This window comes from Acomys russatus, chromosome 19 (assembly GCF_903995435.1).
Source record: "Acomys russatus chromosome 19, mAcoRus1.1, whole genome shotgun sequence".
Taxonomy (NCBI): domain Eukaryota; kingdom Metazoa; phylum Chordata; class Mammalia; order Rodentia; family Muridae; genus Acomys; species Acomys russatus.
The window spans coordinates 60,249,419-60,274,959 of NC_067155.1; the positions used below are offsets into that span (position 1 = coordinate 60,249,419).

General features: G+C 49.3%; 1 protein-coding gene across 1 annotated transcript in view; it reads right to left on the reverse strand.

Annotated features, from left to right (window-relative positions):
• Cit (citron rho-interacting serine/threonine kinase) overlaps positions 1-25,541 on the reverse strand; it is a 162,380-nt gene that overhangs the window by 74,125 nt on the left and 62,714 nt on the right. Inside the window, exons 9-12 of the mRNA XM_051161668.1 lie at positions 22,770-22,953; positions 6,745-6,850; positions 5,709-5,852; positions 4,310-4,429 (exon numbers count right to left, since the gene is read on the reverse strand). Coding sequence (XP_051017625.1) covers positions 4,310-4,429; positions 5,709-5,852; positions 6,745-6,850; positions 22,770-22,953 — 554 coding nt within the window. The remainder of the gene's footprint in view (positions 1-4,309; positions 4,430-5,708; positions 5,853-6,744; positions 6,851-22,769; positions 22,954-25,541) is intronic.

Sequence of the window (25,541 nt, forward strand, 5' to 3'; positions counted from 1 at the left end):
GTGTGTGGTTTGTGTATGTGTGGTGTGTGCGTGCATGCATGTGTGTGTGTGTGTGTGTGGTGTGGTATGTGTGTGATGTGCACAATTCTGGGTACAAATATTCCACAACATTCATGCATGTGGAGGCCAGAAAACAATGTTCAGGCTGCAGAGATGGCTCAGAGGTTAAGAGCACTGACTGCTCTTCCAAAGGTCCTGAGTTCAATTCCCAGCACCCACATGGTGGCTCACAACCATCTAAAATGTAATCTGGTGCCCTCTTCTGGAATGCTGGTGTACATGCAGAACACTAAATAAATATTTTAAAAAAGAAAAATAGAAAAAGAAAACAATTTTTAGTCAGTTCTCTCTCCCACCACACGGGTGGTAGGATCACTAAGGCTGTTGTACTTGTGTGTACAAGTGAGTTTTACCTGCTGGCTCCTCTGGCCAGTACAAAAGTTTCCCCTCCTGCAGTAGCAGGGTGCTAGGCACCTGTTTCATCTCACCCAGCAGGCCCTGGGGGGTGATATTCCATGTGCACAGGGTTCAGGTAGCAACACTCAGCCGGCATGGGCAGTGCAAGCCAGAGAGAGAACACGGAAGCCAATCACTCCCTCCCACCCACAATTACTGAAGGCCAACCTTGGGATCATGGGCACATGGGTGTCCCTCACAGTGTATACAAAGCAGATGATGCCAAATGACAGAACTGCTGACATCTAGGCCAGGACACAGGCCATAGTGAGGGCATGGCCTTCCCGGGGCAGGAGGTGGAGGCACTTTTTGAGACCCTCCTTATCCCAGGTACCTTATGACTGTCATGAGGCCTTCTTTTCATCCTTTCATCCATTAGAAAAAGAAAAAGAGGAGGAGGAGAAAGAAGAGGAGGAGGAAGAGGAAGAGGAGGATGAGTGAAGGGACATGTGCCTGTAATCCCAGCACTTAGGAGCTGAAGGTGGAGGATTAGGAGTTCAAAGGTCATCCTCAGATACATAGCAAGTTAGAGGCCAGCCCAGGCTATATGAGACCCTGTCTCAAAAACACCAAAAAAGACACATATATTCACATATATCTAAATACACATACACATAAATATATATTACATTTATACACTCACAGTCATATATTTTACACTATTATAATGTAAGACTATTTTAATAAGTATTAAAATACTATCTACAAAAGCAATTATTTATGACCTAAAAAGCTCATTTTTTTAAAAGTATTTATTTATTTATTTATTACGTATATAATGCTCTGCCTGCTTGTACCCCTGAAGGCCAGAAGAGGGCATCAGATCACATTATGGATGATTGTGAGCCACCATGTGGTTGCTGGGAATTGAACTCAGGACCTCCGGAAGAGTAGTCAGTGCTCTTAACCTCTGAGCCATCTCTCAGCCCCTAAAAAGCTCACTTTTTAAAATTTAAATTAAAAAAAAATTGAGCCAGGTGTAATGGCACTTTGTTATAATCTGAGCACTGGGGAGACTGAGGCAGGAAGATCCCAAGTTGAAGGCCACTCCGGCTACTTACAAGAGAAGATTAAAATATGTGAATATTGTGTGATATTTATTACTCCAGATTATTGTCCCATGTCTAACATGTCATTACTGCACCATCCTAAAAGTGCAGGGTCCCTATCCCCGACCTGTTGTGCTGAAATGTAAAAAGAAGCCAGCCGGCAGACATGACCCTTCATGCTGTGAAGATAGCAAAGACCTAGAAGCCTTGGCACCTTGTGTCCTCAAACTCATCCTGGGAAAAAAGTACATTTATTCATTCGGGTGTCTCTGTCTGCCTGCCTGTCTGCACCATGTGGGGGGCCCAGCTCAGGGCACCATCCTTGGAGGCAAGCTCCTTTATCCACAGAGCCCTCTCACCAGCCCTCAAGCTCCCTTCTCCTTCTTAATTTTATGGAGAAAGTGTGACTTTTTGTGTTTTCTCCAGAGCAAGGGCAAAAGCACCTGGTCCCTGTGCCCACCCTCATGCCTCCATTTCCTGAGCCGCTTGTCAGTCTTCCCTTACAAAGGAGACCCAGGAAATCCAGTGAAGTTTAGCAAATGCCTGCTTCAGGAGGAAGCTGAGCGCAGGGCACCAGCTCTGTTTGCAAGTGGAGCAGAGAACACCGCTGTAGCTCTGCGGGGATCGGTCAGAAGGGGGAAAGAGACAAGTGGCTGTCCATCTGCAGCCAGGGCGTTGTGGAGACGGTCAATTCCCTGCATGTCCTGGGGGCACAAATGACTTGCAAGAAGAACTGTCACTCTGTTTTGTGGTGTTGGAGGCAAACTATGAGAGGGGCCTGCTAGACATGCTCTATAAGAAATAATTGCGTAAAACCAGAGAATTAAAAACAAAAATGAGCAGGTACTAAAAAAAACAAAAACAAAAACTGACTTCTGAAAGGAAAATCCCAGGATTCATTCTAAATCCATGAGAAGTCAGTGTGCCAAAAACTAAATACTACGTGTTTGCTGTAAGCCTTAAAAGCGCTCTCTTCGTCTATAAACACCCTGTGCCTACAGAGGGGGCCATGTTTAACATATCCTTCTTTGACCAAAAGTAATATTCAGAACCAGAAAGTTTTCTCTGGCCCCATGGGAGCTTTTGGTAGTGCTTAAATCTGAAACCCCACATGCATGCTGGCTGAGGTGTGAATCACAAAAGGAAAAAAAAAAAAAAAAAAAAAAAGGCTGTGATCTCAACCACCAGCAAAGAGCTTTTCAAAATGTCCTGATTCGTTTCCTCTTTGGAGCTGGCCAAAGGCAGCTCTCATTTCCCCAGGATGGCCCCCAAACTAATTTCTAAACACAAAGAACTCATGAGAGATAAAGAACCCTACCTCTTGCAACCTTCAGGATGGAAAACAGAAAGACTATGTTGATACAGGGGTCTGAGTCACCTGTTAGCGGGGCACATGTGTACCCTTCGAAGCCTCCAAGGAGGTACTGATGACCCACTTGCAAAATTCTCTGTGCACATTTATTTATAATGTTCTTACAAGCAGAAGGGTGTCAACCCATCATTTAAAAAATAGTGAGGTGCTGGGCTCAGTGGTGCACACCTGTAACCCCAGCACTCGGGGAGGCAGACAGGCAGATAGATGTGTGTTTAAGGCCAGCCTGGTCTACAAAGCCAGTCCAAGACAGCCAAGGCTACACAAAGAAACCCTGTCTCGAACCCACCCACCCCCCCCCCAAAAAAAGTTTTAAAATATTGAGGTGACAAGAAGAGCTATACCAATGCCCCCCATAATCATTTCTTTAAAGCACAGCTAACAGGTTCAGCCATCTACAGAAATTTCATTCACTTGTGCCACCCAGATGGCCCAGCCTGCGCCACCCAGAGTGAGGGCGCTCCCGCCATCACTGTTCCTGTTAGGTTCCTGAAGTGAATGAGAGCTGCCTGGCAGCTGATAGTTCAGCTCTCCAATTACTCATTTCCATCTCTTCATTAAAGTTTCTATTTACAGTCTTCAGAAGACAGAAAAAAAAATCCAAGCTAAAAAGAAAACAATGAGGCAATATAAATGAGCCTCTAGAGAGAAAACCGTTTTAGAAAGGGGGTGGGGAGAAGGAGTGGGCTGTTTAAAGGTCTCTCTTCTCTGCTGGGAGCGCAGGGTGCCTTTGCCTGCTCAGACTCACTGTGTTCATTCTGGCTGCTCTCAGTGGCCCAAACTTTCTTCTAGGGTTTTCTTTTTTTTTCTTTTTTTTTTTTTTTAATATATAAGTGAAACTATGAGTGATCTTGGTTGCTCTCGAAAACTGAAAGTGTTATCTGAAAAGCTATTAAAATACAGAATTCTTCTAAGACTATCCAAAGCAGGCTTTGGTAAACTTTTGGTTATAAGGCAGAGTAGGCGGTTTTTATAGCCACACACCCTGTGAAAACCGCTCCTTTGCCTCTGACGCACAAAAGCCACCGTCGGGACAATGAGTGTGGTGGTGCCCAATAAATCCTTATACAAACTGAAATTTAACTTTACAAAAGTCACGTCACAAATTATTTTTTCTCTCTGATCATTTAAGAATATAAAAGGCACTCTTGGTCTAAGAGCCACTGAAAGCAGGGAGGAGGCCGTATCTGTGCCCGAGGTTGAAGTCTGCCCAGTGTGCTCTTTATTAAAATCAGCGGACATGATGAGTTGCAGCCTTCAAAAGGAGTAGAGCAAGCAGGCTGGTGTGACTGAGACTCCATGTGACCTGCCTGCCCATCTCAGCCCTCTGCGTCCCCACCCTTGATTTCAGCAACCTCTGCCTTTCCAGCATGCCTGAAGCCAGGGGTTCGAGCCAGCTGTGGGCCACCTGGCTCTGAGGGAGCGGCCATACCTGCTCCTTGATCTCCTGGAGCTTCCGGCTCTGCTCCCTGATGTCGTGGAGAAGCTGCAGCGCCTTGTCATCCTCCTGGGACACCTCCATCCGCGCTTGCTCCAAACTTCGCTTTAAGCTCTGTGGAAAGTAAACACTTTAATAGGGGTGCTCTTGGATCCTGATCTGGTTGAAAAGGTTCGTTAGGAGAGCTTCGCAGACACCAGGATGGTTTCAGGTGACGGACCACAGTTGACAACTCGCAGCGGTTGCTGATTCCAATTTTCACCCTGTAAAAGCTCCTTGGCGGAAGAAACATCATCGCACGCTCGCAACCTTACTGGGGCCGAGCTTGAAACCCTACCAGCTAATCGCTTGGTATCAGCTGCCTAGCCTGGCAGGTACTTACTTGTATGTTCAGGGCTGAAAACCAGTAGGATCCCATGTCTGTTATAAGCACGACCTCCGTGACTGTCTAGTGCACTCTAGCCTATGAAAAGCTTTCTGGACTCTCAAGTGTATATGCCTGTTTCAAAAAAGCAACAGGAAGCAGCAGCTTTTCGCCCACCCAGCTGTCGGAGTCCAGGTGAGTAACGGCCTCCTGACAAGTGTCCTGGACACCTATCATCCATCAGTTTCCCTTGTGCTTTAATGGCACTCATAGAAACAGCTGAAATACACGGCTCAATTACTTCACCCACCACTGAAAGGCAGCCAAGCCTGGGACGCAAGCACAGCAGTTATTCTTAATCAGCCACACACCCTATAGATCTCCTCTCCCTTGTGAGAAAAAAAAAAAAAAAAGAAAAGCTTTATAAATGTGTGATTCAACCTCTTAAGGCTGTTTAATTGGGCACATTAGAAAAACACCTGAATGAAAAACTCCACGAGACAATGAATAAGACGATCTACTCTTGTGAAGGAAAGGGAAAAAAATGGAGTTGTATGAGAAATAATGACAGAGGGTTTGGGTCTCAAAGGCTGAATGTCCTTGGCACTACGATGCTTCTAAGGGTATAAAAATATTGATTTCAGATAGATTTGAATTATGTTTTCTGGTACAAATTAGGGAGTTCAGTCCTCAAAGCTGATCCTGTCAGACCCGGCAGACCAGAGAGAGAGCTGGGACAGATGCCAGGACCCTCTGCAGACGGGACACTGGATTCCCATCTCCGCGCTCTGTGACGCTCAGCAGCCCACACGGGCTTTCTGTTGAAAACCAGTTCCTGCCTGACTCCTAGAGGACCTCACACCTAGCTCATGCTACTCTGCCCATTTCGGATCTTGCCTTGCGACTCAGTCTGTCTCTACTCTCTGCCATTGGCTGTGATGTGCCTCATGGAGCTGTCATGAAACAGGATGAGACACACACGACAGGAAGTGTCGCCTCCAAGGTAAGGGGGCTTCGGGGAAGGCTCACACTGCATTCTGTGATGTAGGTGGCAAGGTCCTGCTCCAGGAGAGATCTCTGAGTTTCAGAGGCCTTCAGCTCCACCTCCTTCTGACTAAGTACAGCCTCCACCTCTGACACTCTCCGATGTAACCGGGTCATTTCCTGCTCCATCTGAAATAAACACACGGACAGGTTAAAAGGGCCCGGGGAGGTTCCGTGGGAGCAATCTCATGGCAAGCAGGCCCCTAGGCCACCTGGTGGTCTGGGGGGCGGTGACCGCTAATTCGCCAAGAGCTGGGGTGGCAATACCATTGCTTCTTCGCCCAGGAGCATACAGTTCTTCAAAAAGACAGTCACCAAACGCTAGGTCACTCCTGTCATCCAAGTCCTGCTTCGCACGATCACTTCTCTAACCCACTTAGCAAAGAAGCCACCGTCACCATCTTTCACCTGTGTGCCTCTTTTTTTTTTTTTTTTTTTTTTGTACTTGTTTGGCTTATACAGATGTCACTTTAATTTTATCCCAAATCCATCTTGATCCCCCCCATCTCCTTGCAAAGAACTAGAGGACAGATGCAGGACAAGGCCGAGAGATAATATTCGTCTGCACTCTTAGGAGTCCCACAGAAGCAGTGGTTTTTTATTAAGTTTTCAGAGAGTGGCCTCTGGGCAGGAACAGTGAGTATTAAGAGCCGTTGAGCATAATCAACACAGTGGCCGCAGTGACATAAGCAGGAGTTTTAAAGGACTAGGAAGAGAGACTTCGCCTCACTCCGAGCAGATGGGATGCTTCTCAGCCCCAGGTGAGGACCCCGGCCACCTGCCGTAAGAAGCGGACATCGGGCCGGGTCATGCTGAGAAACGGGCTGTTTTAAATCCAGGGCCTCCTCTGGTTAAGATTTAAAGAATTTATGGCAACTTCTAGGCCCGATTTCCTCTCCCACAGAGCTGCTGGAGGCGTGACTTCAGCGAGGGAGGCGGCCCCTGGCAGATCCCTTGGCATCTATTGACCCGAGGATCCTGGAGCAAGGACGGAGGCCGCTGCGGCTGCGGAGATAAGTACCTTGTGACACTTGTCCTGGGAGTCCTGCAGCTCTTTGCTTTTGATGAGAAGTTTCTTTTCCATGGAGCTAGTCTTGGCAGGGGAGTCCAGACCCGACACAACAGACCTAAGCATAAAAATAATCATTTTTTAAAAAATGTCAAGTGGTCTGTATGTCAGCACAGGAGCTGTGTTTAGGAACTGCTGAGGGAATGGCAGACCTGCGGCGCTAAGCGGCAAAGCAGGCTCCAGCGCGTGCTAGTGGGGTGAAGCCTGCGGAAGGAGGTGAAAGGTAGGCAGGGCCCAGGCAGCTAGACCTGCTGCAGGTCCAAGGGAACCTGGGGCCAGAACTGGCTTCTCGGGACCTCAGCTTGCACAGCTGTACAGTGGGGTAATGAAAAAAGAACCTGCCACACTGAGAAGTCTCAGCTTTCTCCACACAGCCCTGAGCCTGGCATGGCTCCCTTCACAGACACACTCAGCAGGCACGAACGCAACACTCACTCTGCACCCCTAGTGCACAGTAGGGCACACTTGCCATACAGGGCCCATGCTCCTCCTGAAGCTCCCCGTCTAGGGAGAGCAGACACAATACATCAGGAAGACTCAGAAACGCTTATGGATGAGAAAGACACCTTGACAGGAGAAAGGGGGGTGTGATCAGATGCCGTGGTGGCATAAGTGGGGCTGCAGACCTACCAGGTGGCATTTAAAGGCTGAGACATTCTAGGGACACAAGCTCCAGGGACAGGGGACAGCAGCCACACTGGCCCCAACGCAGGACAACAGGTCTCACTCCTCCCCTAAGCTTGTCTGCTGCACTGGTTTGTTCTCTGTAAGCGGCTCGTGTCACTTGTGGTGCTGAGTCTCACTCCCTTCCCCAAAGATGCTGGTGTCTGGTCCAGAAGCCACAGAGACCTCACCATGTGGACAGGCTCTGTAGCTGCAGTTAGGTTATCCTGGATTATCCTGGATTACCGAATAGCTCGTATATACTCATAAAGGTCCTCATGGGGGACAGAAAGCCAAACATGGAGGCCAGGGATGTGAACATGCAGCGGCAGGCGGAGGGGGTGGCTAAGTAGGTGAGGTGCTTTGCTGTGCAAGGGTGAAGAACTGTGTTAGAACCCCCAGAGCCCACATAAAACAGCGTGCAGGGTTGTGTATGTGTAACCCGGTACTCCATGGTAAGGCGGGACAGGGACTCCCTGGAGAGCCCTGGCCTATGGAGCCACAAAGTAAGAGGCCCATCTCCAACCATGTGGAAACCAAGGACCAACACCCAGGGTTGTACCTGACCTCCACAGAGGTACCATGAAGTGTGCGCATCTGCATGCACATAGGCAGGCGCGCACACACACACCCACATACCATACACACACACATACCATACACACACACACAGAGCACACACACACAAATATCCCATACACACACACCACACACACACCACACACACACACACACACACACACACACACACACACACACACACACACACACAAAGATGGCAAACCACTAGCCGCCAGGTCACAAGCAGAAGGACTCCAGGAGCTGGACAAGGCAAGGCGGCTGACTGTCCTCTAAGCCTGTAGGCAGAGCCCAGCCTCATCTCAGCTGACTTCAGCCCAGAGACGTGCTCACCAAGCTCTGCGACATGCCTGGTTCTACCTGAACACAAGGCATGTTTTAATTGTTTATTCCCCCACCTCCCTGAGGCAGATACAGTTCATTATCTTCATGTTATGCACAAGGAAAGTGAAGGCCAGTGAGGTTAAGGAACCTGCTTGGTTGAGAAATGGTTTCTGTTAGTCTACAGGAAGTGGGGGACTGTGGATAGCTGGGTGAGCCTGATGCCATGCTCAGGAGACATCACAAAAGTCGTGACAAGCTCTGCAGGGAGTGGGCTAGCAGGGCGCTTGCATACATACGTAGGTGCCCTGTGGGTTAGCCGTGGGTAGAAGAGAATCTCCCCCGGGGTAGTGTCCCTCCGTGGTTTAACACTGAGTAAAGAACAAAGTGAAGGCAACAGCAAGCAAAGGTTCCTATGCATGGAGGGACATGGCGGTACCCACTGCAGCCCCATGCTCCCATCTTTGTTGCCTTGGTAACAGGACTGTAAGAGCTGGTTACTGATGAGCACTCTGGCTCTTCCCAGCAGGTGAAAGTCCGGTTTCTGCTGCCCCAGACTACTTCTCCCTAAAAGAGGTCAGCCCCCTGCAGCAGTGTGAGGCATCTCTCCCAGTGATGAGGCTGGAGTGACAAGACTGACTCACTGGCAGCCAAGTGAACCAACACCCAGAGCCAGGCTGTTCTGTGTACAACCTGACCTGTCACTGATGAGCTATGTGACCTCCCTGAACCTCAGGTTTCTCACCTGTAACATGGGTGTAGTTCTCAAGCAATTTCAGAGTCCTCACAACAACTAAGTGATGCAGAGCACACAGAGACCTAGGCACATCCCTGGCATATTGAGGGTTTGACAAGTGTCAACCACTACTATGACTGTTGCTGTTTTTATTACAATCCCTGCAACTTTGCAAATAGCACATTGCCTCACAGGCCTTAAACAGTTGCTTGAAATGGTAACTAGCACCCAGGGGGCTGAACGTGCTGTGTGCTGTTCTTCACATCAAGACAAACAGTGATTATTCATAGAAATGGGCAACAGGATTCAAATCCAGAAATAAATCTTTTTTTTTTTTTTAACTCTCACATTGGGTTAGACATTTTTACACTTCTCACAAGCCTACTTCCTAGCCAAGATGCTCACACACACGTGCACGCACACACACACACATACTCGCACACAAACACATGCGCACGTACACATGCATGCACAGGAAGGGTCTCCCTCCTTCCTGGCTGCACTTTGGTAAGCAGACTAGGGAGCAAGCCGCAGGGCAGCTGAGGAGTAGAGACGGTCCCTGGTCCTTCAGTAATCAAGGGGCATCTAAGCATCACATCCATCAGGGATGACCACACAGGCCCGGTTCTCTGCACCTGAGCACACACTAGCACCCTTTTAGAAACCAGCTGCATAGGCTTTGTGATGGTGAAGTGGGCTGTGGCTCCCAGAACTTAATGCCACATGGAAGGAGGGCTCCAGCAGCGTTTAATGTTGAATGTTCGCTGGTGTGGGTACAAAACAGATTGCTTATTCACCAAAAGAGAAAGAAGGAAAAAGTGTTTCTAGGTCACTGGTTAATAGGACCCAGAATCCAGGAGACAAGCACTCACAGGAGACAATGCAGCCGTCACCCCACGTCCGACTTGCTCACTCTGCTATTTTGATGCCTGACAAATGTTCACATTTAAGAGTTCTAAGTACAGCAATTAAGAGCCCTTCAGAATAAATATGCTAAAGAAACCTTTTTTTTTTTTTTTTTAAGAATAAATAAAAATCACATCTAAAAACAGCTCTGGTAGGAACGCTGTGACTAAACTTAGCCTGAAGCAACAACTGCATAAACAATGAGAGGGCATGGAGGGCAAAGGTCAAGCCAGCTTTGGGCAACTTCCTGTATCTCAGCCCAGATGATTATTAGCATCACCTGGAGCTGGGGGCGAGGTCCACCAAGCCCAACTGAGCCAGGGCAGTGCCATTTTCATTACACTCCACAATGGTTTCAATGGAGAGTCGGGACTGACAACGGGGTCACTAATTAGGAGAGCGTGCTTATGGATTCAAGTCAAGGCTTTCAAAACTCCGGTATGGCCAGCTTCAGGGCTGCCTTCCATGTGCCGCTTTGGTCAGGTCATGTGACTTTGTGGTCACTCCTTTAGAATTTCAGGACAAGTACAAGTGTCAGACAATAATTAAGAATAGTATTCTGTATCGTTTAATATGCTCATTGCTTTATGTGTGTAGTGCATGTGTGTACCATGATGCGCATGCGTAAAGCAGAGGGAATTGTTTTTTTCCTTCCACCATGTGGGTCCCAACAACCAAACTCAAGTCACCATGCTCACTTACAACAAACACATTTTCCAGCTGAGCCACTTGACTGGCTTAGTACATGGCCTAGTCTGGCCTCAAGTACACAACCCTCCTAGAACAGCTGGGACACCCAACTTTGTGAGTTAATTTGACTATAGCATCTCCGTGAATTTCTACACTACAGTAAAGCCAGACACAGCTCACACATAGACTTGACCTGTATCTCTCATCCAACTAAGGCAATTAAATTCATATTGCCAGTGACAAGCTCAATACAAAAACTATTATTTATTTAAAATTTATGTCTGAGTGTTTTGCCTGAGACAGTATGTGCACCAGGTGCTGTCAGGAGCCTGAAGAATCCAGAAGAGAGGGTCAGATCTCCTGGAACCGGAGTTAGAAGTAGCTCTAAGTACCATATGGGTGCTGGGAACCAAACCTGGGCCCTCTGAAAGAGCAGCAAGGGCGCTTCACCATGGAGCCATCTCTCCAGCCCCCAAATTTGCATGTCTTTGTGCAGCTGACCCACAAGCATTCTAAAACATCATCTCAAGCCATCTTCTCCAGGCCTGTCACTGGCCATTGCAAAGCAGCAGTGGATGGTAACTGACAGTGGTGTTTCCAGGAACTGACCGTAAGGGAAACATCAGCTTGAGCTCTCATTCAAACTCACCAGGAACAACCAAACAGCATCATACACAGCTTTGGGTTTCCAACATCAAGTCTCCAGTCTAAGGTCTTCCCAAAATACAAGCAGGGCATCATTTAAAGTTGCTATTGTTGAAGTAAAGTTTTAAAAACAAAATAAAACTATTCCTCTGTGAGGTACTTCATCAGAATTCTGAGGTCTTAGTATGTGCCTGTGGTCCAGAACTGCAAAAAGAAGTGATGAAATCAGACATATGTGCAGGAAAACATTCAACACAAAATAAAGGAATAAATCTAATCTTTAAAAACAGTGTAATCCTCTCCTGCAGCCCATGGCTCCTCCCCTGGATACATTCAGTAATATTTAGAAGTTCTTTAATTTTAATGGTGAGAGCAGGGCCGGGGCAGGGTGGGGACAGGGGTGTGTAGAGGGTAGCGGAGAGGAGGCTGGAGGGGAAGTGCTCCTGGCATTCATTGTGAAGAAGCCAGAGACACTGCTCAACAATTTATACCTACAGGAGGAACCTACGGGAGTTATGCAGCCCAAAATGTCACCAGTGCCAAACTGAGAAGCCCTAGTCCGGAGACTGCAAGGTAAAGTCTCCATTTCTCACCTCAAAGACCGCCCAGGAGGGACAAAAAACACCAACCCTGCTCTGAGTGGAGTGCCACTTGCGAGCATGCTGTGTGCAAGGACTTCACAGACCACCTCACCAGATCTCTGAGATCCTATGGGACGGGGCTTACCATCCTCACAGCACGGCTGATTTTAAAGCACACTTACCCTATCTGAGTGTCAGGCAGTTAAAAGTAGAGGGGTCTACAATCCACGGTTGTGAATTCAAATCTCAACTCGACTACTTGGCTGGATGCACTGGACAAATAAACAATGCTGAGGATGTTCAGGTAGACAAAGTCATGGAGGAAAGAGAGGGCAGGGCCATGCAGGATACAGTGACCTCTATCCATGAGTGACTGCATTTGTTGCTAAGTCTGAGCTCAAGACAGCCTAGGAACCCAAAAGCCTCTAGAAGCCGTGTCGATTTATAGCCACCCCAGACACACAAGCAACTCTCCCTCCACAGCTCCATGGCTGGGGGGACGGGACAATTAAGCTGAGAAACAGGATAGATGTGAGAAGCCTAGGCCAGTTCACACTCTGGATAGATGTGAGAAGCCTAGGCCAGTTCACACTCTGGATAGATGTGAGAAGCCTAGGCCAGTTCACACTCTGGATAGATGTGAGAAGCCTAGGCCAGTTCACACTCTGGATAGATGTCAGAAGCCTAGGCCAGTTCAAACTCTGGATAGATGTCAGAAGCCTAGGCCAGTTCACACTCTGGATAGATGTCAGAAGCCTAGGCCAGTTCACACTCTGGATAGATGTCAGAAGCCTAGGCCAGTTCACACTCTGCACTGGATGAGACCCCGGTACAATGAAGATGCTAACAAAAGAATACGCAGCCTGCCCACGCCTTGCTTGTCCACGCCTACCCCACCCCACACCCCACCACACTACATCCCCCACCACACCCCCGGCCATATCTTGGATGCACAGCCAGCTGCCCCCAAGGAGGGGAGCCGCTCCTCTGAGCAGCGGGTGCATGCAGCCGCCCACCCACACACAGCAGTGCTGTCTCTTCCAGCGCCAAGCCAAGTTTGCGTTTTCCTTTTATTCCCCAGCTTCTATTTTCTAGAAAAATTTACTCTGAAATCAACATCTCTTCCTAATATATACATCTGCTTTATAATTACAGAGTCCCAAAGAGCGCTGAGAGAGAGGACAGTGTGAGACAGAGAGAGAAAGTGAGGTTTCCCAGCCCTCTACAGCCTCAAGAGCATGTTGTTTAATATATTACATTCTACCCTAAAACTGTGTTATATGGAACCTCTACACATAAGAAATATGATAAAATGCAGTTTTCCCAATGATCTGCCTATAAATAACCCACATAGCTAAGGAGAATCCGTGGTCGCTATTAGCAGACTACTTCATATCTTGAGACACCAGTGAGTACTTCCACCCTACCCAAGGGAGCGTGGAGTGGGACATCTCTAAGCCCTGGGCCTAGAATCTTGTGCAAGCACCAAGCCATCCATCTGCTTCCTTAGGAAGCCCACCCCTGCCTGAGAAATCTGTCGCCTGATAACAGACCACAGGTCGCACATGCTTCAGAGACAGCTAATGTAGAGACTCGATGCTAAAACCAGCATCATCGAAATTAGCTCAGCTGAGGGCCTCACCTTAATTGTGGCCAACAGCACTAAAAATATATGTAACCGCAAGCTGTAATGTGGTACAAGAGAATTTAAAACCCGTCAGCATTCTGTTTCCAAAAATACACTGGCTTTTAAGATTGTACATTCTGAAATTTATGAACTAACTTTATAAGCCCACTTTAAAATACACAGTGGTGCCCATCGCAGGCTCTTGGAAATGTGAAAAATGCCACTCTCCTGGGAGCTCCAGACTGCGCCTGACGTTAGGGTGCTGCACACATGCACACTCAGATAAGCAACCACACACACCCCACCACCACTGCCACCGCCACCAATGGGTTCCAGATGAAGGGGAACATTTGCTCTAGAATGATTAATAGGCAGCTCAAAAACCACTTATCAAAACTCTCACTATTCATAAAAATATAGCCAGGCATGGGATTTTTTTTTTAATACCATTCCCAGCTCTGAGTGAGTGTGTCACTTTGTAGATTCTGTTGACATATCCCTACCACGCCTCTGAATGAATACAACCACTTAATTACTCCTTCCTGAATTCAACTCTTATCCCTTCTTCCATCTACCCTCCAAAAATGGTCAGAGAGATCCTTTATAAAATGAGATTTGCCACGTCTTCCTCAGTGTAACCCCATGTGCATCAGGAGCTCTGACCTCAACCACACATTGCCTAGCACTCTGACAGGCTCTCTGTTGGCTGGCCACTCACAAGGCTGTGGTCCTGGCTTCAACAGCTGCCTCTCCCCTTCTACCAGGAACAACCGTCTCACTTGCCATCAAGAAGCAACTCTCTGGCCTTCTGATAGATGGTACTCATGGAGGTGAGGCTTTTGGCATCCTTGCGTTCACTATTGAATCCTCAGGGCCTAGAAACTACAGGCGCACAGTAGGACAGCACAACTCTGCTAAGCGAATGAGCAAATGAACAAATGTTCACCTGTACCACCAGGACCTGAGCCCCATGAAGAAAGAGACTCACTGCGATGGCCGCCTCCAGGGCAGGGCTTGGTACCTCACAGGAGCTCAGTGTAGACTTGTAGATCAGCCCACAGGTGGTCAGGAGCGTCACCTCAGGTAACTCAACCTTCTCTAATGGACTCCTAGTTTTCACCTCAAGGAGGCCTGACTAAGAAGTCTAAATTGGCCACCCCACTTTGGTCCCCATTTTGGTCTGATGTCTACAGAGCCCCGGGCGCCATCTAAATGCCTCTTGTGTATGGTAGCTTCCTGAGGACATGGGCAGCATCTGTCCTGTTCACATTTACACCCATGAGGCCTAGAACTGTAGATCCGTTACTCTAGTGTATGAATGAATGAATGAACGAACGAACGACATGTAGGCGACATGCAGGTGCAGCACATAGAGCATCATGGACGAAGGAATCCAAAGTGAGAATTTCTGTGCAGGGTTGAGGCTGTACTGAAAGTTTTCCAGCCCTGACATCAGAGAAGCCATGCTTGGTTCTGGGGAGCAAACAGGTGACATCTTTGTTGGGCACAGGACACAAGGTTCAGAGCCACGGTAACTGCAAAGTGTGTTGTGGGAACTGCAGGCTTAGCTGATGCATCATGGGCTCTGTTAGGAGTAGATATGAGGGCATCTGTCTGTCAGGCACCCCACACAGAACTGAACTGTCTCAATGGGCAGAAACCAGCAAAATGTCTTTACCAAGTGGAAGCACACAGGAAAAGAGAGCAGAAGCAGCCTGGCTCCCGCCACACACCTCAGTAACAACGGCCACGTAAAGCGAACACCTGCTCTGCTCTTGACACGAACTTTGAGACTGCCATCCCTCTCAGCAGGAAACTTCCCAGGCAAACACCACTACACCCGCAATGGGCAGCAGGAGCATACTGACTCTGCAAGAAGTTAAATGTCTCCTTCACAAAACTGCCAGTGTGGAACCCAGATACGAGCCCCTGCCTGTCCGATTCTCAAGCCTGGACTTTCCACACGGTTGCTACGGTTTAGTCCCCCGAAATAAAGAATGCTTCTGTGAGTTCTAAAGCTAAAGGGGTGAGCTGTGCAAACTTCAGAGAGGACCCAGGCTTGGTCATCTCCAGCTTTATTATCAAAACATGATGGCTATTGCTGAGCTATGTCACAGTACTTACTAAACACTTAGAATCACACTGTATAGGTGACCCCTCCGGAGTGCTGTTCCTTCGCTGTGCCTTTTTAGACAGATGTGTCACTCTCACATGAACTAGCAAAGCCATGACTGTCAGAGGTCATGTGGTGGGTACAAAGGTCTGGAGTAATCAGACATGGGCCTAGGTCTTAGATTTGTCACGGTCCTCCAAGTAACTTCCCTGAGTCTGGTGTCTCTAAAGTGAACTCTGTATGGCATGGCTGTGAGACAATGCATGGAAAGTCCTTAGAATAAATAGTTCTGGGCCCACAGGACATGCTCAGTAGACATTGGGCAGTTTATACAGTGGTACAACCCAGACCACTTTAATCAATCTGACAAAAGTTTGACTTGCCAGGGTTAAGGCCTGTCCTCAGTGACCTGGGCAGTCTGGCCAGATCTAAGGGACAAAAGAAGGTAGAACTGGGAACACAGGCGAGGGTCTTGGCACACAAAGCTTGAAAGTCAAGTTCAGGAGAGGCCATTAATTCTGTGCACACCAAGATGCTGCTGAAGGTCCCCACAAGAGAATTACATCAGCCAGCTGTAGCTTTGGAGGAATTCCACTCTGTGGAAAATGGATTACAGCCAGGAAAGCCAGAGGCAGAGGGCTCACTCTCAGTCTCCTGCACCAGTCTGAGCAGTGGCCATCTGGGTGATGATGAGGACAGAAGAATGGGCCCAGATGCGAGTGTCATCAGAGGGGCAACGCAGAGGCTTTGCTAATGGTGGAGATGCAAGAGGCAGACTTAAGTGATTAAGGTGACACCATTTTCTTGCCTAGCAGCGGGAGGGGCACTGTCTGATGTGAGGAGGAGGAGGGGCATGGGGAAGCAGGAGCTGCAGTCAGGGATGGATGGGCTTGCTCACGGGACAGCAAGTCACAAAATCCTGATGGAGGAGTCAGAGATGAGAGACGGGAGGAAACCAAGAGCCCAGGACCCAGAGAACAGACTAGAAACCTCTCCAGACAAGGGCTGCCTAACAGTCCAGCGGCTTGCTTTGTTGGTTGAGGGTAGTCAATAGCTTTTGAGATGGTACTGGTACTGTAGGGATGGGGAGAGGAAAAAGAAAAAAAAAAGAGGACTAAGCACATATGATTCTTTCAGGAGGTTCATCAGAGGCCAGGAGGCAAAGGCAAAGAAAGCAAAGAGAACCAAGAGGAATCTGCTCTGGCAAAGGAAGAGTTGGAAGCTTGGGAACATGAAGCTCACTCAGGCAATGGCTCCCTTCTCAAGTGACCCACGACAACCAAGCAAACTAGTCTGTGGGGGCACCAAAGCACACACTTGACAGACCCGCTAGAGCCTGAGCTTCAGGGTTGGGATCTGAGTTCCTAAGGGTGTCTTTAAGACAAATGAGATGGTGGCAAAATGGTCCTACCAAGGCTGAGGGGCAGGGACATGCTCAGGGTGAGCAGTGAACAACAGGGCGTGGTGAGCCGGAGGACACGGTGCACTTGACTAGAGAGACTAGAAATGAGCGAGAGGAGGAGAAAACCCAGGACAACACCCAGAGGTGAGCACCAGCTTGAGATCGAGCTGATGGCAGAAGACAAGTAGCACCTGAGGGCAGTGACCACCAAGTTGCTTGGATACAGTGGATGGGTGCCTTGGAGAACCACAAGAGGCTGTCGTTGTTGACTACTAAAAAAAAAAAATCACAGATAGGACTTCTTGCAATAGGGTTGTGGGTAGCAAGCACAGTACCAAGGTATGGCTGGATGAAGAAGGAAACCATTCTCTCTCTCTCTCTCTCTCTCTCTCTCTCTCTCTCTCTCTCTCTCTCTCTCTCTCTCTCTCTCTCTCTCTCTCTCTCTCTCTCTGTGTGTGTGTGTGTGTGTGTGTGTGTGTGTGTGTGTGTGTGCTGGTTTGTGTATGTATGCCACAGCATGTATTATGGAGATCAGATGGCAACCCTGGGCCTTGGTCCTCACCTTGCTTGAGACACGGTCTCAAGTTCCTATTGAGGAGCCAGGTGATCCGCCCTGAGAGTCTCCATCTCACCTCACCACAGGAGCTGCGATGACAGATGGATGCTCTCATGCCTAACTTTTCATGCACTCTAGGGAAAACGGGTTTTAATAGAAGGCTCCCCCAACTCCTCCAAAGTAGTTCAATAACAACCAGCAGGACCCATAGGAGAAGCCTCCCTTCCCTCACAGGAAGTTAGAAGTGAGGCAACTGCAAGTACAAGTCATCAAGGTCAGTGCCATTTCCTGTCCTCAAAGAAGAATGTGAGTGGTCACAAATGTATGTGCACATGCATGTAGGCACTCGTGTGTGCGTCCGCGCACGCGCAGGTTAAGTGTCTCTGAATGAGAACCCTGAAACCTAGGCAGCCCACCTAGCTCAACAAACCCAAAAAGGCCCAAAACAAAAGCAACATTTGACCTGCATGTCATCTGTCTTCACACCTGCCCCAGCTTCATGGAGCTTCATTCCCCAAAATGGCATCTATCTCTGACAAACCTGTGAAACTGGGCACCCTACAAGCACTGCCTGACTTCTCCCATGAGGCATTTATACGGCACAGCAAAATAGCACAGTGGTCAAGAGACTCTGATGCCCCACATCGTCTGGACTTAAAGAACTTGGACAAGCTCACAAGTGGGAGAAGGGTGACCATGCTTCCTCTGGGACACTGTGTTAAGTGGATAGCTCTGCGTGCAGGGCTTCAAGCGGAGCCTGAGGGTGGATCACCCTGTGAGGACAGGCTGCAGGAACTCTTGGGCCCTCTTCTCCTTCCTCTCCACTGATCCAAATCCATGTCTTCTACAGAGAAGACCCCTAACCCTAACCCTCCATCAGTGCATGGGTAAGCTCAGTTCCAGCATGCATAGTCACTGAGGGCCCACATGGCTTCCTGTGTCTCGGACCGTGGGGACCAACGGGACCCAGCCTGCATGGGGCAATGGACAGGCATTCCAAGGAAGATCACCACTGCTCGTTTAGCAAGAAAGCATGGGTTGGCTTCGCTCCTAAAGTAGTTTAAGGAGTGAAGGGTCTATCAAGACCCTGTCTTCTTCATTCATCCTGATACTCCACAGCTAAGGCGCCTGCTCAGTTCTATGAACTGTTCCAACAAATCTGCCGTGGTATCATCAGCTCGATGAGGGTGTGCCCACCTGGACTTAACCTTGTCCTTCTGTCTTCTAATCTACCCCTCCACAAAGAGCACCTCTTGTCAGGAGAATGTTAACTCTTGTAGTTGGCCACAACATTTAAGCATTTCCAGGAGAAAGCCTCCCAAGGCCTGGAGAGCCAAGTTTGAGTCTGGCCTGACTTGGAACTCCATAGTTACTGCTGAGTCCTTTCATAGCCCCTTGGCACATATGGAAGAGTTCTATGTAAATCCAGACTGGTGTGTTAGAAATAACAAGAGACAGAACCATGGACAGTCACTAAGGTCTTTTCACTTTATGTTTCGTTCCATCCTCCTAGGAAGGCATCCTGGTTGCCATGTTACCATTGAGGAAATTACCGTGTGAAAAACTACCAGCCATAAAAGGAAGAGGCACTGAAAACTGGGCATCTGATCTTCCACCATGCCCGAAGGGACAGCTCAATCCCTGTATCTCCAGATCCAGTAGAAGGGAAGTGCCCAGAGGGCAAAGGGAAGACAGTGGCCTCTCCAAAGACAGCTCACTCAGATCCTTCAACGCACAAATCCAGCCTCATCAAGATCACATGGCCTTGTAGAAACACCCTGACTTGATCAGAGATAACGAGGCTGTCCAGGAAGATGACAGGAGGACATAAGGAAACTCACCCTGTGCAGACAGAAGAGGGAAGTGCTGTTTTTAAGCCTTCCACTCACTAGTTTCTGTTTCTACCCTACCATTGTGTAAAGTTCAAGCAAATGGGGGCTCTAGGTGTCCAAAGCATGGGAATTGAGTCTGGGTCCCTCTTGAGCAAAAAGGAAAAAGGTTGGGCTAGGATATAACTCAATGGATGCTGCGGTAGAGTGCTCGCTTAGCACGGTCAAGGCCCTTTTGGGTCAATGCCCAGCATCACTTGGGGGTGGGAGAGATATGAAAAGAATCACTGGGCAGATGTTCTCCAAAGCTAACCTCACCAGAGACAGTCAGCCAAACAATTCTGGTGCTCGTCAAGCTCCCCCGCTCTCAATTTGGGCAGTAAGGAACTCCCCCTACACCTCAGTTGTCAAGATACTCGCTAAATCTAAAATTAAGAGTGTGCTCAATGGCTGGCTTAAAAATAGTCTGGGGTCCCCTGCAAAAAGAGAGAGAGCCTAAAATGTGAGGAGCAACCAGAGACAACAGTATGAATCGTCCTTGAGGCCACAGTCTCTGGAAAGTCCTCGCTCATTCAACCCCACGTCTGAATGTCTCATTGAGTTCACTGGTGACAAATCTGCGGTCAATTTCCCTAGCACAGCACTGAGTAGCATCTGCAGTTTCCTCGGTGGTGTGAAGATCGAGTAACAGCAGCGTAAATAAAAAGCTGTGATGTTGAAAACAAGAAGCAGGAGAAGGGAAACCAGGGAGAAAGCTGAGGCCACTGGAGGACAAAGGTGGTACCCAGAGGCGATGCCACGGAGGCAACGCCACGGCCTGCAGAGAGCTCTGGGACTGCCCAGCTATGGAGCTGCAAGAGCTGCTGAGCAATGTCAGCTCAGTCTCTTTTATTGGCTTCCCAACTAACTATGATCCAGCATGCCCAGGGTCACCTACAGCCAACAGGTGGGCAGGATTTCTAGAATGCTGCTGTAGGTTTCACCCACTGCCCCATCCCTGGCAAAGAAGCCAGGTCCAACAGCAGCACCACAGAGCAAGACCCGAGACGGAAGAAAAGCTGCTGACTCCAGCCCTGAACTGCCATGGAAAAAGCATCAAGTTCCCCAAAGATAAGAAGCCTCCAGTTACATCGTCCAGATAACAAATGCACTGCTTGCTTATACAGAATTTTACTTTTATGAGGATCTTAATTAAACATTCTGTTGGGGCCCAAATGGGAGCTCAGCTGATGCATTAGGGAGAGGTTTTTGGATGGCCAGAGGTGAAATCAAAAACCTTCAAATTCAGAAAGCTATACACACATTCCAGGGTAAAGGCTCATGAGTAAAATCAGTCATCAAATGTGTATCTGGTGCCTGGGCCCTGGTGCTGGGACGCCCCTGTGAAGGACCTCTCTTTACTCAGCTCTCTGAGAAGCAGAGCGATGCAATGAGACTCTTCCTGAACAGCAAGCAGTCAATCCCACTCTGCTTCAGAGTGGCCTCTGCCCCTGGGCCCCCTCACAGCACCCCCCTCTGCCCCCGGGCCCCCTCACAGCCCCCCCTCTGCCCCCAGGCCCCTTCACAGCATCCCCCACACACTGTCCCTGAAACCTCACTCCCTCAAGCCCTCTCAGGCTTTTCAGATCACTGATCAACACTGTGGCACAGCTTTCTCTCAACACATCCAGCCGGCTGCTAACCAGACCGGCAGCTCCTCACACATCCCCAGTGTCCGGATCTGTGACCTTCAGTGTGCCGACTGTGTCAAGGTTACACTGCCCACTAACTCTGTGCACCCTTCACCATCCGGCCTCCACTCCTGCCTGGGTCCGTGACACCAATGCCAAACCCCCTAGCCCTGCTTAGGAGAACGCAAATCAGACTGATGGCACATTCAACAGCTAGTTAGATTGCTGCCTCTCCTGCCATCCTCCAGGCTGCTTTGGGTGGTAGAGCAGATCAGCAAGAAAGACATACCTCATAATGCCAACATCCACCTGGGTCTGAGACCCAGATCTCAAGCAAGCTGATAAAGAGAGGCCACCCTGGCAGTTCTTGTTGTAAAAGCCCCTGTTGAAAATCAAGACCAACCAGACTCGCCCTGCTTACATCAAACGCTCGATTCCCTGTAAAAATCTGATGTCCTTTTAAGAACCTCAGAATTGTACCTGTGGGGAGACATCATTCAGGAACTAAAAAGATATCCCTTCAAATCAATATCTAAGCTACAAGCACAACAAACAGGTAATGAATGTGCCAATGAGAATTAAAAAAATAAAATAAAAATGTATTCTTCTCCTAAGTGGGCAGCAACTAGTTACCCAACATTGCCCCCAGGGCCTCAGTGTGAGGAAGCAGAGGAGACTGGAGACCAACACAGCTGCTCTGAGACCTTCCTAGGGGAGCCTGCCTCCCTGAAAACGGCATGTCAGGTAGCTCCCACATCCCAAGGCAGATGATTTTTACATAAATTCTAGGCGTCTGGTAAATAGGACCCTCCAAGTAAGCCTAGGCTGCGGCATCTTTGAATTGCTTCATCCAAGACCAGAAAATGATCCCCAGGCCGAGAGGCTTACAGAAATATTTCTATTTCTAATACTGGTTGCCTAGTTTGTTTAGGGGTTTTCCACCCCCCTTTCCGCCCTCCTGTGGAGCCCAGGTTCTGGGAATCAGTGGCCGCTGCATCACACTCCCTCTTGGGGGCTCACAGGACTGACCAGGGCTTCCTCTGACTACCAGCCAGTGCTCTCTCCCTACTCAGAGCGGCTCGGCTGCCAGACCCCTGATCTTGCAGCATACTTGGACAGGAGCCAAGCATCCGCTCTCTGCTAGAGCGCCAGTTCAGCCACTTGCAGCTCAGTTCAATCCATCAGGAAACCTTTAGTTTGTGAAATACAGTGTTGAGGATCCTTGCAATGCAGCCAGGGTACCAACTGCCCATCCCTGAGACGGATGCAGATGGATGGACAGACAGTTCAGCTTAACTCATACGTGGTTCACCTCTGACTGCTAGAAGTCTCCCACTCTCTCCTCCCTCTAAACAAGACCAAAGACTGGAAAACTAACCCAAAGTACCCAGTTGACCATTAGGATGCCACAGACAGAAACAGGGACCTAACAGGCCACATAGAACAGAGCCTTAACAGTCTAGCCCCACAACCCCACAGGTAGACTGCTCTCCAAATGCAGGCAGCTCAGGGGCTTCCCTGCACCACTTTCCCCCACCCTCCGCCCGCTGCCGCTGCTGCCGCCACCACCACCACCACCACCACCACCACCACCACCACCACCGGCTCTGTGTGCCAGACATCCATGCAAGTCCCCTGGAAAGTCACATTGTCACTTACTCAGATCTACCAAGATGCCCTAGTGCCTTGCTGTATGAAAACCCCACAAACGGCAGTTCTTCGCCTGAGAAACCCAAGGGGCTCAGCTGGCACGCAGAGGATGAAACCCACGAATTCTTCTCTGGTTCATCAAAATTGGAGGTGTCATCGTCAGACTTGAGGGTGGGAACGAAGGGGGGAGGAGCTGGTTAAAAGAAAAACAAGAGAGGGGGGAGAGAAAAATTCAGACGGATTCCACACTGTTGCGGAGAAGGAAAAAAAAGCGCCTCACTCCTTCAGCGTTGGAGACAGCACTGCAGCGCCTGCTTTCAACCCAGCTCCTAGCGCAGGCAGACCCAGCCTCTGCCTGCCTCAGCTCCTACAGCAACAAGAGATTAACCCCTTCACTGCCAACATGGCCACCAACCCGCAGACAGCTTGCCTCCCTGGGCAGGGGGTAAAGTGAAAGATGAACTCGGACAGGTCACTTGGTCCCTAACAGAAGTGCTTGGGCAGCTCACCGAGCAGGCAGCTCCTGCCTGATTATTTCCAGAAAGCTTCCACCTCGTGTCAGCTGGCTAGTGTCAGGATGCCAGATGACCTAAGCCCATTGAGCCCCTCGCCCAGACAGGTCTACATGATTAATAGCTCGTGATATTCACCGCAGTCAGATGGAGAGAGATAGCTATGTCTCATGACTTAGGCAGAATGAAAGGAGAGAGCAGGCAGGGGGCTCGGGAGCTATGGCACTGCCATTGGGTAACCACTGCAGTCTGGTCCATTCATAGCCAGGAGTTCACTGGGAGATCTTATTAACCACTTTTGTTAGTTCATTCTCTCTCCTCCCCAGCGCGATCCTGCCCACCGAATGCTCTGCAGCTCGACCAGCATAACCAAAACCAGCAAAATAAAGTTGCAGCACAGATGGGGGGACACAGAGACCCACAGACGCACATCTGCAGCAAGGCTCCTACCTCCTTATGGCATGACTCCCGGCTGTGGAGGGGGAGATCACATCGTCTCTGTTGCCTGCAGACCTACTAGGCTTTCTCACTCAGGAGTGTGAGCGGCTGCTGTCCATCAGTCACCAGGACGCTGCCCATCTTTGGGGGCTCCCAGGGGCATTTCCAGCCAGAAGTGTTACCATGGTTGCAGGCCAGGGCGTCCGCAGTGGACCAGGCAGGGGGAAGTTGGCAAGCCGGCATCACATCCCCCGCAGTGCAGGCTGCATGGTCCCTGCTCCTTAGTGCATGCTCTGGCTGTAACCCCACCTGGCCGCCTGCGTGTGACAGAGCAGCATGAGTCACTGCCACCAGGGCTCGCTAGAGCTCCCCCTAGGACAGTTGTCACAGCCCTTCCCCGTCCAGACTTCTTTTTTAACCTCTTATTTTCTGGACAAAGTTCTGTGCTGGGTAAATGAGCAGCAAGCATGTCTTCAGCCTACCGACTCAAAAGTATCCAAGTATCCAGCCATTTCCGAAGCTTCCCCAAGGACAACAGCCAAAGCGGGACAGAGAAGTAACCGGAGTGATGGAAGGATGTGGAAGAGAGGGAGGTGAACACGGAGGGGCGGATGCTTCTGGGAGATGCAAAAGAACAGCCTCAGAGCATCAAGTGCACCACGGTGAGGTGAGAAAGAGATCAGAAATGTAAAACATACACCGGCAGAAAATTGTCTCCCACCTCCAAGCTCTCTCGGGAGCATCCCAGGCTCACCACTTCAGACGTTAGCTTGTGGGAAGAGAGCTGAGACTGAGCTCACATCCCATGTGCACAGCCATCGACGAGCGTGCAAACCCCACTGGGCGGAAATCGCTAAGGCCTTCTTTGAAAGTAAAAGATTGGAATTAAAATGATGGAAGTTGCAATGTGTGAGGACCAAAAGGAAGTGTTTCCCGTCCCGAAATAAGGAAGCCGAGATAAGGATGGGAACTCACTGACGAAGACGTGCAGGCTGCTAACGGCTCCCAGTCTACCCACTCAGGCTGTGTGACCCTGGGAAAGCCACCGAACCTCAGTAGGCATCACGGGCGGCTGCTAGCAAGATCATTTCTGGTTCCGAGAGAGTGTCCCTAAGCAGTGAAGGCTGGCCTCAAACTTGTGACCCTCTTGCCTCTGCTTCCCAGGCACTGGGTTTCCAGGTGTTACCCCCCCCCCCCGCCCCCGTGCACCTGACGTTTGGATGAATCTATAAAGTGCTTAGCATGTACCTTCACATACAGCAAGCACCCATGAAGGTGAGCCGTGCCATTGCTATTATTGCTGGTGTGCAAGTGTGATTATGGCAGACCTGACAGCCGCTGGAGTCTAGTGAGACATAGCTGCATCTGCAGTGAACAGTCTCTGCTATACAAAGCCCAGACACAGCAAGGTGAGTGTTTGTGTTAATTCTATGATAGCATTTAATTCCTCACAGAAGTTGAATTCCCTTTCCACTATATACTAATTTATCTGTAGGAGACTAAAATAGAATCCCATTTCTGCATGAAGAGGATGATTAATAGAGGGTGGGAGCCACCCTCAGTGAAGTAATTATGATTTTTGAATTTCTGTACTATAAAATAAGGCTCATCTGTAAAATTCTGCCATACTCAAAGCATTAATGTGGTCAAGACTAGAAAAAAGGCTAGGGCTACCAGTACAAGCCTGTCATCCAATCACTCAGGAGGCTGAGGCAGGAGGATCCCAGGAGGAGGGCCTCCCTGGGTTATGGATAAGCTCCAGACTAGGGAACTTAGTGAGAACCCATCTCAGAATAAAAAGTAAAAGCAGAGTGGGGGGGGGGGTGCGGGG